The 14,448-nt window shown below is 35.1% G+C and overlaps 1 protein-coding gene across 7 annotated transcripts in view; it reads right to left on the bottom strand.

Moving 5' to 3' along the window:
* The window catches only part of LOC139747120 (uncharacterized), a 59,402-nt gene that overhangs the window by 19,849 nt on the left and 25,105 nt on the right, over positions 1-14,448 (bottom strand). The window contains exon 7 of one of the 7 annotated variants that reach the window (XM_071659027.1): positions 892-2,384. The exons of 4 other annotated variants lie outside the window; for them this stretch is intronic. In XM_071659027.1, coding sequence (XP_071515128.1) covers positions 2,031-2,384 — 354 coding nt within the window. In that variant the 3' untranslated portion in view covers positions 892-2,030. Of the gene's footprint in view, positions 1-891; positions 2,399-5,610; positions 13,187-14,448 lie in introns of those variants that run through there. 2 more of the 7 variants (XM_071659031.1, XM_071659025.1) reach the window with 2 other exon arrangements.

Here is a 14,448-nt window from a genome sequence, read left to right as displayed (position 1 = left end):
AAATGGATTGCTTTGTGCATGAACACAGTTTCATTCTGCTACTACTATTAGTGAGGGTGGTGTCTTGAAATAAGACCACGGAAATGTACGGATGGTACCTTTGAAGTGACTTTATTACCTAACCTCAAATACCATACTTACCAGCAACACAGGTTAGTTTGGCCATGGTCTTAGTCAATTCATACTCCTGTTGGGATCATCAAACTCAACTTTTCTAAAGTAACACCAACCAGAGATTTTTTTTTCTGTCGATGAAACAATTGCTTTACAATCAGTAAGTTAAACCTAATTCCAGCACGTTCATAAAGCAATGAAGACCCGCAGATTATGTAAATTTTCTTGAATCATTTACTGATCAATCCACATGCGAAATGTTGCAGATAAGGTAGAAATTTACCAACAATGAACAGAATTCCATTAATTCATAATCCTCAAATATAAAATTCTGCAGCTACTATATGCACAAATATGCCCGTCTCCAAATTGGATTGAAAATACATTCCATTTCTAAAGCGCTGATGTACTTTACTGACAATCTGTGAAAAACATTAGATTAAACCTCCTAAGTCTAACCACAAAGAACAATATGGCTCCATACTGTGCCATATACCTTAATGTCTTAATGTACTTGCTCTTCAGTGATTTTCATATTAAACTGTTCTAAGTAATTTGTCACATGCTGATCCCAAACTGCTTGTTACACAGGAAGGCCAAGCCACATCTTTTTCCAATATAACCATACTGTGACCAAAAGATGGTACCTATTTACCATAAAAAACAATGGGAAGTTCTCAGTGATGCAGTGTTATAAAACTGGAGTAAATTTTGGCGATGACAATGAAACTACGAAAGCATAGAGAAGATACTCTGTTCTGGATGGGGACTGAGATGATATCAGTATCTCAAGAACAAAGGTACAGAGTTGAAGGCATAATCATTTACTTAATCTGAATGAAGACAGTACAAGACTTTCAATAATTTGTTTATGGTGGAAAACTCTACGAATTTCGTTAATGAATATGATCAATCATACACACTGAGTGCACAAAAAATGTTGTCTAATAAAGGGACTTAAGTTAAACAAACTGAAAACTGAAGTTTATTAAAGATCATTAATTCTTACTTAGCAAACACTACTGTTGCCAGAAATCTTACAATTCAAATGTTTTCAATACCATTTAAACCATTGCAATAAAAAATTTCTTACAATTCAACAGTTTTAAATATCATAATCATTAAAGCAACTAAAAAATTTCTGGCAGTCAAATGAGATTTTCTTGTACAAGCACTAATGATAAACACAACTCGCAAAATTCACATGCACAATGCACTCACACACTTATGGGAAAGAGATAGAGTCCATAATGCTTTGGGTGCACATATATGCATAAGTATGCATGCAAGATGTGCCAGTATAGCTCACTGCATCAATAGCAAGCAATTACGTGCATATACACCTCTGTCACACAAGCATATGCTTATACATATGCAAACCATTCAGAGTTATTGTTATGCCTACAAAAGCCTCTCAGATGATCTACATGGTAATGCAAATAACCATATCATAACATAATGCTGTATAAACAGCTTCCTCAAGTCTCTCAGTAACTCAGGATGGAAACAAAGGTGGACACATCATTAAGACAACAATAATGAATCTATCTATGGCAGAAAACCATTTGAAATCTTGTGTACATTTTGGTGACAAAATAGGAAATGTATATGTGTATCTTTCAAAAGAATCTTTCCTAATCCTCAATATATTCACAGTGACTGCTATTCCAGTTACATAACACTTGTGGATAAACTAAGGCCCTACACATAAGATGAGAATAATCTGACAGAAAAGAAAGGGAACTAAAAATGCTTGCATAGTAATGAAACTAACTAATTTGTACATCAAATAACTAGATATCTGGATTCATAGAAATAATAAGTAGAAGACAGAGCAAGATTAAAGATATCAGTTTCTCCATCACAGTCTGGTAAGTTTTTCTTAATGCTACTTTGATTACAGTTTCTTCAAGTATTTAGTACTGCCCAACTGGTGGCATCTTCCCCATGTGTGTACATAAGTGACTTCTAAGATTGGTTTTCTGAGCAAAACTCTGAGGACACAATGGGCACATATATGGTTTCTCACCAGTATGGGTTCGAATATGGCTATTAAGAGTGCCTTTCTGGACAAACCGGGATGGACAATATGGGCAGGCGAATGGCTTCTCCCCAGTATGAGTGCGAATGTGCTCAATTAAGTGGTTTTTCCTAGCAGTGGAATAGGAACAGTATGAACACTGGTGCATCTTCATGTTGGGAATGACAGTCTTCCTGGCTGCAGTGGCTCCTCCCCTGCCAGGGCCCTCAATGGCACTCTCCACTCCTCCCTGTCGGAGACGGCCTACTTATTTAGGGTCACAAAGCATACACTGACTATATTCTTATGTTTCATTCACACACAATATCTTTTAATTTTATAAACTGGTGTTTCAAAGGCTAATTCACCACTGCACTTAGATACGTTAGGTATTTCCTTACATTGCAACATGATAAGAATCACTTACGGCAAAATCAATCACTTAACTCAAACCCTTAAGCATATTCCTTACAATCAATTATGGCACATGCAGAATTCTCATTTGATCTCAGGACTCTCCTCATATGATCAACTACTTTATCATCATCATTCCTGAATATACTTATAATCATATAAGTGTTAGCAATAAAAATGATTGCATAGATACCTGCATATAAGAAGACTCTAGTTTACAAATGAATCACATATCCCTTTCTCTAAATTAGAGGGGTTAAATGATACTTACATTTACACAATGAGAAATAACCTTTCTCTGACAATATGCAATCACTTATCCACTTACAGCACAACCTCTTTATGATATATTCAAGAGATGAATGTTCAAATCAAAAGCCTTAAAGACCAGTGACCTTGTTGCCAGAATGAAAATGTATCAGCAGACTCACTTGCTATTATAACAGTAATAACAAATGTGCTGAAAAATAACCACAAAGAAGTAAACCTTATATTCCCATACTTAATAGCTAAGCTAAATTTATTCAATCAGTATCATTGTTACTAAATCATCAACCCAAAATATGTGTTAATTAGTAAAAGTTTATATTTCTACAATAATATGTTCTTCAAAAGAACTTACCAGTCTATTAATCATCAAACTGCATAAAAGTAATTATTAAGCATAAAACTTTCTGATGCAATGGCAAATTTCCCTGAAGTACTAAAACACTTATGTTAGGCACTTTAAACAAAACACTGCAAACACTTTCTTTTAAGTAATCATAGCAAGCATCATTCCTTGTGGCATGTTGAAGATTTTTAATAATTTCTGGCACACTTCATACATCAGTGCACATAAAGATCCTTATGTATGGCACAAAAGGGCAAGTTTGGGATATTTCTTTAGTAAAAACTGCTGGTATAGACATAATTTTAGCAGGTAATTGAACAATTTCTCATGTGTAAATGCTGGAGTGTTTGTCTCTAGTAAAATATGGAAAGATCTAGAAATTCTTCTCAGTTGCATACAGGCAGCATCAAGAAAGTTTTTGAAGAACATACAATATACACTGAGTGTCTCATTTCTAAAGTAAACCTCCAGTCAGCTCACTTTTCTAAAAGATCCGGTAGTATGAACACATAATCACGATTCTTGTACTTACAAGCAGCATTCATTGAACTTCAACTTTTATAACCCACCAATCTTCTCTTTGTTCATTACTCCATAGAGATAACTGGGCTTCTGAGAGTGAAAAACTAATTCTATTTTTTCTAACAAAACTTAAGTCATAAGCCATGAATTTCAGTTAAAAGTAAAATCACGGACACCCATGACTTATATATTACATAATTCATTCAACAAGAATATACAAAAGTAAAAAATCACAATACAAAGCTCTCCTTAAAGAGTTTTGTTGTACACACACAGACAACACTTCACAAAACACACCCTAGAAAGCCTTAATAACCATAATCGCTTCTTGCATTGTACCAGACAACAGGTTAAAACCAGGGATCTGACACTGTTCCATGACACATCCTTGCACAGATGCTGTCTGCCACCACCTTCACACAAAAATTACAACAGGAGGTTACCCAGTTTCATAGCTGGCCAACAAGTGAGTAATTCAAAAAAGGCTTCACCACCAAAACCCTCAAACCACACAGTATAGTTCCCTAATGACCACTTCTTTCTCCCATCCAATCTTCCCCTAAACAACTAAGTGGAAAGTATTCTTCCTCTCTTATCCCCAGGGATAACTACTTCAAAGTTTTAAGTATATCTCCCTCCTTTCTCTTTTTTAGTCTAGGCAAATACACATCTAGGACCAAACAATCTACCTATATCTCTGATGCCTGTTCCCTCTGGGAACTCCATCAAGGGGGTGGCTATAGTAAAAGTGTCTCCACTTATTCCTTAACATGGGTTATGTTCCAATTACAGAATGTGGTCTAAAACCGCCTATAAGTCTTACTGTAACTGCACAAGATTGTTTCAAGTTTTTTGGTAATCTATGTGAGACTAAGAGGCTGGTTCAGCACTATCTCACCCTTAGTAAATGTTAGGAAAAGTTGTGTATACCTGTGACATCAGGATAGTGCATGTTTTATGGCTGTCATGCCCCTCCAGCCTCCTTAAACTTAACACTCACCCACTTTTTCTCCTCATAACTTCCCTCACTTTTAATGGCAATCTTACAGTCCTTTAAGTCTTGACATGCCTCCCTTGTGTACAACATTCCACATGTTCCTCCCCCCATTTCTCTCCCTCCAATACTCTTCTACTCTGTTTCCCAGTGTCACAGGTGGTCTTCCTCTCACACCAACCCCTTTAATTGTATTATCATACACTCTCCCAGTAAACACCCACTATGCATATACCTATCTGAAACTACATTCCCGAGACAAACACAAGTCGAACTTTCCCATCTATGGTCTGAACATCATCTATCATTACAATACTAAAAACACTACTTCAACACATCCCAAGACCCTTCATGCTTAAAGTACAACGGCGAAAGTAGTCACTCATCATTCATTACTCAATAGCCCAATACTATCCCCTCATACACACACAAACATCATTATACATTATGACCTGTAGTTTCATCTGATGGATACAGCAAGTTTCCTGAGCAATGTAGGAACCCCATAAAGTTAGAAGGAATTCCAGAGGCAAGAACTAGTAAATACTATATTACAACCAATAAGGTCAAGGGCCAGATGGGCATTTAGTATAGATGCAAAGCTAAGTCAGGGGTTGTTACAATTTGTTGCATGTTTGTCAAGTAGAAATATCACAAGGGGTCCAGTTTCAATTCTGGATAACCTTGCAAATACTGCAATACTTGCATATACTTGCAAATACTATCCATACTGGTAGAAGTATTGAAACAAATATGTGGAAAGAACTTTAATTTACTTAATGATCTATTAAAAATCTTAGCAGCTGGCTTTTGACCTTTAACTGCCAAGGGAGAAGTACCCTTCTCATCTGTGGCAGTGATAGTTTTAATGGAAATAAAAAAAATAGCTCTCGCTTACATATACCCTTATGACAAGGTTATTAATATACAAAACTTTGGTCAAGTTTACTGATGGTATATCAAAGAAACAACATAAAGGATACACAGATTAGGTTATGTTTTTAAACACTTACAACACTGACAATGTGAAGCCTCACAAATATCAAGGAAGGAACAGACAGTCAGTGGGCAACATAGAATTATTGATCAAAATATATGTGTCAAATTTTCTGAGACTAAAATTTTGGACAAAGTATGAAGTTTCGTACACTTGCACAAGAGGTTTTGTTCACAGAAGACATAGAAATAATGTGGAATGATGGCAGTGATGACAACTCGTAAAACATAGACTCCAATAATTCGTAAGATTATGAACTATGCCAAATAAAATATAATAAAATAATTATAATAATGAGTGCAAGATGATCATTCAAAAAGAACAAGAAAAACTTTCCCAAATTCTAACTTAACCATACCATAGTAAGAGTAAAGACTCAAGTCCAAAATTCAGTAAAAGAAAGAAAGAAAATCTGAAATCCATGTAGCCAAACTATGCTTGAATTTTGAAATCTAAAGTATCTCAGAAACAAAGAACTACAGACTGTGGTCTGAATACAGCATAACCTTAAACAGGGTGTTTTGTATACTCCATGCAAGTTCTAAATGTTATTTGTTTGTAATATAAGGAAATAGATACAATATAAAAGTCTAATAAACATCCACTAACATTATTGTGGTCTTCTGTCATACTTGACTGCCTTTTTGCCTTTGCAATATAGCATCAAGAACAGACAAAGAATGACCTCATTTGAACATATGAATTCTCTAGCTATCATGTAAAATGCATCAAAACTAGAGCCTCCTGTCTACATCTGAGCTCTACTTCAATGTTTATCTAACTGGCCTCATTTGCCCTAGTTCAGCCCACTGACATGTTGCTCCTTACATACCACATCAACCCAATTTATTCCAATTGCCCTCCTCAATGTTCAGGCCCCGATACATTCATCATGTTCCTTCACTTCAGACGCATATTTCCTTTTAATAAGTCTTTCTTCACTTGTCTTCTCCATATGCCCACATCATTTTAGCATATCCTAGTTGGCCACACTCAATAACTCAAAACCATGCCTCTCTTACTGTCATTCCATAAAAGATCAACCTAACTCATCCCACATCTTGTACTATGCATTTCATTTCCTGAGTGCTTCTTTTCCAACATTCACTCTCTAATGTTCTGCATGCATGACTCTATACCCACATCCATACAACACTGTTGGGACTACTATATGTTCAAACACATCCTTCTTTGCCCTTATGAAAACACTTCTTTCATCCACTCCTTAATGCATCCTGGGACTCACTTTAGCCCCCCTGTTTCCATCTGTTGCCACATCCATTCCTATGTGCCTGATGTAATCCACTTCCTCTAGGTCTTTCTCATTCAAACTCACAATCAAACCATCCTATTTCACCCCCAGCTGCACCTCAATGGTTACCTTACTTGTTTCAAATTTACTCTCATCGTTCTCTTTTCACACACTCTCAAAAACTCTCTTACCAACTTTTGACTTTGTCCCTATAGGTCTGCCACCAGTGGTGTGTCATCTGCAAACGTCAACTGATTAATTTCCCATACCTCCCCACTCCCAGCATAAGGAAATAAGCCTGCCCTGTGGTCCGAGACCATCCCATCCATGAGCAGATTAAACATTAAAGTCATGGTGTCACTACATATCCTTGATGTAAAACAGCCAAATCAACCAATTGCCAGCAGTTTCAGCCCTATTACTGAGAAAGTAACTGAAATCCCTTTCTCTCTTGCTGCTTTACCACACTTCATCTTATGCAGATCTTTAAATACCTCCTCTCTTCTTACCTTAATATTTGCCTAGAGTATCTCAATCAGCATGCCACCTCACCCAAAACACATCACTCCTGCCTCCCTATTATCCACCACATTCAGTCCTTTAAAATACTCACTCCACTTCTATTTCACTTTCTGTGACTCTTGCCAACAAAGCTGGCCTTGAATAACTAAGGAAGATATGGCTGAGGTGCTGGGGTTATATTCTGAGGATTTAACCAATGAGGAACACAAGCAGTTGGAGGGTGAAAGATTCCAAGAGAGGGAAAAAGAGACATCCTCTACTGTAACATGCTAATTTACAACCATAAAGTTAGCAGAAATGTCTAACTATCTGCACAAGACTGCTGCCCTTACTAATGATGTGGTTTCCAAATGTAAATGTGCCCTGGTGTTCTTCAGAGGGCTGGAAAATCTTTCTCATGTCTAGAGGAATATTCAGCAAGAAAGAGAGACATGCCATGCAGATAATAATGGACAGCATTTTCAAAAGGCTTGTGACAACTCCTCCAGCTGAAACAAATGCCTGATCATATGATTCAAGAGGTGATGTAGACAAGCACAGTCCCCTTCCTCTTCCTCCCAGTGTCCCTTACTCCATCTATTCTGCCACCACGTCAAGCTCTCACTACCACATTTTTTTTTCCAAGTCTATCATCTACCACATTTTGGCAAGTCTATCATATATCATAAATAATACCTGTGAGGTGGCAACAACTGCTGAATCAGATAATTCAGGAGATGATGTACACAACTTTAGCACACCCCCCTCTCCCTCCATGTAACACTAAGTTCATCCCATCCCACTCCAGCAGCATTGTAAGCTCTCATCACCACATATAAGTACAGTATGTACTTTTTGAGTATGTTTTCATCAAATATTGTCTATATTACATAATAAGAGAGTGTAATACTGTATATGGGTGGTAAGCTATTTCAGGTACACTGTATCCATCCTTAAGTGCTAGACTGGTAAAAGGTTTGATCAGTAATGTAACCCCCTCATAATATGGAATTCAATGGACTGTCTTATAATGGCAGAGACTTACAACAGATTGTTCAGGAAAGTAATCATATCGTAAGTTGAGGCCCATGTGTAAGGTTCAGTTAGATTGGGACATCAAAACACTTCATTTAATTTCTGCAAAATTTCCAATTTCTAAAAAAAATGGTAAAGGCAATATGCTTTCTCTTTGCAAAACTTCACCCAACATAATTTTTCATATACTTTTCATATACCATTATAAGGGCAACATTTTTGAAACTATGACAAAAAACTGATACTAAGAATGAAGAAGCTACCATGTGTTTAGAAAGTGAGAACAACATATGTTATGGAAGCGCATAGTAAACAAAGTGGCTAAAACTGGAAACTCATGATCCAAGTTGATAGAAATTTTCAAGATCCTGGACCATGGTTTCTGGGAGTTTTTGGTTTCAACAAGCTCTGATTTTAAAAACTTGAACAACAGCACTTTAATAAAATTAAGACTGGGAGAATGACTGAGGCAAGGCAATAATTATACCCACTCTCAAGCTAGAATGTCTGCTTAAACATGTGAAGTTCCCAGGGCATATCTTTCGTATCATATTGAGGTGAAATGTAAGCTTTGTATTTTTATGGTTATCAATGTAAACAATATACACTAACTGCTCTGGGATTCCATACAAAAATTAAATTGTACAAGTTATTACAGCATTATTCAAGCTCATTTATAAACATACATCCCCAGACTTTATCTATGCTCATTTATGAACAAATATCTAATTTTTAGAATGCACAAAATAATAAAAAAAAATTCATATGAACATGGAATGTTTATCTATCTTTAATCAAATCATTAATATAGTTACTTCAATAATCATCTCTGCATCGGTTCTCTTCAATTGAAATTATACAAAAGAAAGGCTAAATCCTGCATCACATTTGGAATTCCATGTGCTCTCCAAAAGCATGAAATATGGCTGGACCATATCTGAAAATATACATACAGTATACACAAAACACACATACAATACTACATTCATATAATCTATCATACACTAGTATGATGGCAGGTTAACATTTGCACAATCCTCCTATTCTTCTCATCCTATTAATTCAATTAATACTAGTAAAACAAATTCCTTTTGTTATTCATTTCTGTTTCACAGCATATATCATTTGGACTCACTTTGTATTCAATATTTCTGTTTTAAAATATACATCACTAAGATGGCAACATAAATGCACATATTAGCTGCCAAGAAGACGTCAATATTCAAGTGAAGCAGGCGAAATAAGAGTGCGTCCTTTCAGTGAGACCCAAAGCTGCAGAATCTCTACCATTAAATAATCTAATGTAAAAAAGAAAAAGACTACTTGTTTTCACAAAAAAGTTACATAGCAAATCTGAACAAATTCCTATGAATGTGTAGCTATTACAGTAGTATTTCGTGTACAGAATGCTTTACACTGACACTTCATCTCCAAGTACAGGTACTAGGGACAACATAAATTCAACCCTTGTTACCAACTATAAGCATCAATTCCACTGATACACAAGGGCAGTGCATGACGAACCTTTTACAATTAAAGCAGTGGGTCTCATGACATGACTGACTCCAAAGGAGAAGAAAAAATCCAAAGGTTTGTTACTGAATTCAACCCATGCATTGTAGTCATGGAGGTGTATCCCAATTTTCATCGCCCAATCCAATTATACTAATTCAAGTCTGTGTTCAAAAGCTAAAACTCAACAGTTATATATTGAAAAGTCACAATGTAAAATACTTGTGGATATGCTGGTCGTTCCGTCCATATTTGAGCTATACATCAAATTTACATTAAAATCCAATGACACAATGAAAACTTGATTACTCAGAACTAACAGTTACATGATGAAGTGCCCAGTTCAAAACTGAAAAAAGTACTATCATTGTAAAAAAAAAAAAAATTACAAAATGCCATCAAACTCAAAAGGTGGTGCACCTACATAGCCATGTATCATATGTAATTCAAACCTAATAACAATGAATCAAATCAGAAAATTCACAATAAATCCATAACAAGATGGCACATGTAACATTACATAAGCCTAATAAGGTAAAATGGGGAACTGGTACACTCTGAATGAGTATGAGTAAACTGGATGCATTCCTAAGTTGCAGTGTTAAAAAATCTATGTCTCTCATAAATTGCAGTATGGTATGATGAAATGTTATTTGATAGTCATACTCCTATTTAGGACAGGGTACTTTATATACTCCACAGATGGACCATTTAAAAGACAGTGAACACATATGTAAGAAAATGAATATGATTCATATGCACTGTATGTAATCTGTCACATTATTGAAAAATTGATCTGAATTTAGTCATGATGGTCAAAATTATGTCACAATTCACACTCAATGTCATTTATCAAACTAGTTCAGGAATAATACTGGATCTGAAGAAAACATATATATTACCGCTAATTTTTACAAATAACAAACAAGAATTTGACATAAAGGAGGACCATTTTCTATTCCAATTCATAATTCCATTTCAGGTTTTCTTTCAGTCTTTCATCTTAATTCATAATTCCATTTCAGGTTTTCTTTCAGTCTATCTTTTCATTATCTTTAATGAGAATAAACATCATGGTTAGTGCATGGCATAATCATTAAACCAGAAAACAATTTGCTCTATTCAGAATAGGTTGCATTACTGCAGGTAAAGTAGCTTGGGATGTTCCATTTTCTAATCTTCTGGCTGCTGATATATGAAAAAGTAATGATACTGATACCATGAGTTTAAGCCCCTTACTCTACCAAAATGCATAAGTTCATATTTGCGCTCACAAATGCACAGATGCTACAAAGCTGTCTACCATGGAGGTGGGGAGAGAAACATCCTGCAAGGTTTTATATCAGCTGGACGATACTGACAGTCAACAGTTCTTTAAAAGATACAGCACCAGAGTTACCAGAGACCATGACAAGAAGCTCAGCAAAAGAGCTAGCCAGAATGGATCTTAAGAATTACTACTTCAGTGAAGGGGAAGTGGATGGCTAGAATAAACTGCCCAAGGAGAATGTGAATGCTAGCAGTTTATATAAGTTTTTAAGAGACTACTTTATACATATGAAGTTCAGGAGATGGGGGTCCCATGGATTTAGAAATCTCTTCCCGTACTGTACAAATATGTAAACACAATCAAATGCATACAAACACACATACAGTTCCTTAAAAGATGCCACAACCAAAGGTCACAGGAAAAAATGTAAAAGTAATTCTATAGTATTGGGGTTACAGAAATGTGGAATAAACAGAAAGATGAAATTTTAAATGCAAACAGCAGTGAGAGGTTTGAAAGGTTGTATGGCAGTGAAGAAGGTTCATGAGATGTATCCCCATTGATGTAAAACTCCCTTCCCATAATATACAAACAGACAATTATACATATCAAGCCAATTCAGAACTATGACAAATTTGAACAGTCCTGACACAAATCACTTCACATCATGGAATTGTATAAATTTTCTACATCACAAATGAAACAATAACTACATTAGAAGTTCAAACCAAAATGTACGTCAAAAACTTTCTCAAATGAATTAAGTCTTCTTATAACAATCCTTTACATTAAAGCATTACAAACTTAAGAGAATATCAAATGCATATGGCAACACAAGTTCACACCTGTGTAAACCTGAGAAAGTTCTACAATTCATTTTCCAGTTATACCATCTTCACACCACATAACTTTCCCTTAGAAGTCATTTCAAACAGTTACTTTCCATGAATACCAAAACTGTAACTAAACCTTCACACACACTACTTTTCCTTAAGTAGTCACTTCAAAAAGTCCTTTCCCATGCTTTTTTGACAATGTACACTGAATCTCTACATATTCTCTATTAAACAAAAATCTATGATCAAGCTTGCAAATGTAAAAATAATGATTACATCTGCAAAGCCCAGTAATGAAGTATTATTTCAAAACATACATGAATATATAAATCTATGAATAAAGTAAATAAATAAATAAATAAATAAAAAATGCATTATAATATATAACATTAATCTGAAAAAATCTATATTCCAAAAATATATTACATGACTACTACGAGTAAAACAGTTTTCAAACTTTGAAACATATGACTGAGTAACATTCACGATTCAAGACAAGAACGAGGAATGTTTTCACAATATAAGCCTTCCCTCTCAGGTTACAGGTATGTAAGAATAAAGGTTTGAGTCCAACTCAAAGCAACAGACTAAATACCTGATGTGGCACTTTACTGTTAGTTATGAGTTAAGATGTGGGCCTTTAAAGCTTTAATATGATCAAAACTTTGAGGGCATGTTGAGCATGTAAAAAGCTTTCCTCTAGTATGGGTACAAATATGAGTCTGTAGTGCACTACTATCAGGAAAACTTAAAGAACAGTATTTGCAATACTGTTTTTCCTCTGTGTGTGTGCGCATGTGAATTATTAAAGTATCTTTCCTAGGAGATGAGTAAGTACAAAAGGTACAATGATGAAGCATAACCTTGTCCCTAGTATGAGTTAAAAGGTGCTTCCTTAGAGCATTCGTTTGGATAAACCGTGATGGACAGTACTGGCACGCATAAGGTCTCTCCCCTGTATGGGTACGAACATGTATTTTTAAATGATCTTTCCTGTATGTGGAGTATGAACAGTAGGTACACTGGTGCAACTTGGAGCGGGAAGTAAGGGTTGTCCTGGCTCTTGTGGCTCCTCCTTGACCAGGTCTGTCACTGTCTTCTCTTGCCTGTAGAAAATGTTTGACTTTTGTCATTCACCACAGGTCAACACTGTTGACAAATTATGTCCTAAATTCTCATTATAAACTCTGAAGTTCCTGTGAACTGTATTAAGAGGTAATTTAACAATATTGTGACCAGTGAACTTAATAAATCCCATTATTCTGAAAATGCATGTGGCAACATGGAGATTATCACAATCTATATCTTATTTCAATTCATAACTCTATATACCTAATAAAAATATCTACTTTTTATAAACTTTTCATTCTCATATCATTCACAATAATTCAGCATTAATACAAAAATATCCAGTACTTTATTGATTTATGTCTAAAGAATCACAATAACTTGCAACAACCAAATCAATTTTATCTCTTATTTTTTCTCTACCAAAGAAACTCAAAACGTCCTAAATATACTGTAAAGAACCTAAAATGTCCTAAATATACTGTCTCCATATCCATGCATAATTCCACTATTCCCAAGTTAAATGCAGTAAGAGAGCCTGAAATTCATTGCTACTTCCTGGTTACATTCTTTACTCTATATAGCAGTGAATCAACATTAATGACAAATAAAATTACCAGCTATGAATATTATTACAGTACTCTACTGGAATACAGATTGAAATGTAGAATCTTGACATTCTGCTCAATAATCTTCTACTTAGTTGTACAAGTGACTGTAAGGTAAAACAGATGTATGCTTAAGAGAATCCTGGTATTCAAGCAACAGCCACTTTAAGAATATATATATATATATATATATATATATATATATATATATATATATATATATATATATATATATATATATATATATATGTAATCTGCCCTCCAACCCTACACAAATGGATTGCCTGAAGCATGCAATGTGAACTGTATTCTGACTACCTGCCCATCCTAATAACACTTCACCTTGCCCACCCAAATCCACAGAATCATCAAAAAGACTTATATAAACAACAGAAAAGTAGTATATGGAAACAAAGCTCCAGAACCTCAGCAAAGATGATACCCATTACTAAATCATACTATCTCAAACTTCAACAACATCTCCAACTAAGCTAGCAAAAAACACATTCCACAATGACATAGAAACAAATAGTATGCTAGCTTTTCCTTATGCCACACTCCATATAAACTAAAGAAAGCAGTTCATATAAAACTACACACCATAAGTAAAAATCAGTGAACCACAACGACAGAAGCAAATATAAATACAACTTCTCCCAACGTTATACACAAATATAAAATAGAGAAAGCAG

The sequence above is a fragment of the Panulirus ornatus genome, chromosome 67 (genome assembly GCF_036320965.1).
Source record: "Panulirus ornatus isolate Po-2019 chromosome 67, ASM3632096v1, whole genome shotgun sequence".
Lineage (NCBI taxonomy): Eukaryota > Metazoa > Arthropoda > Malacostraca > Decapoda > Palinuridae > Panulirus > Panulirus ornatus.
This window is presented reverse-complemented; position numbering and strand designations above follow the sequence as displayed.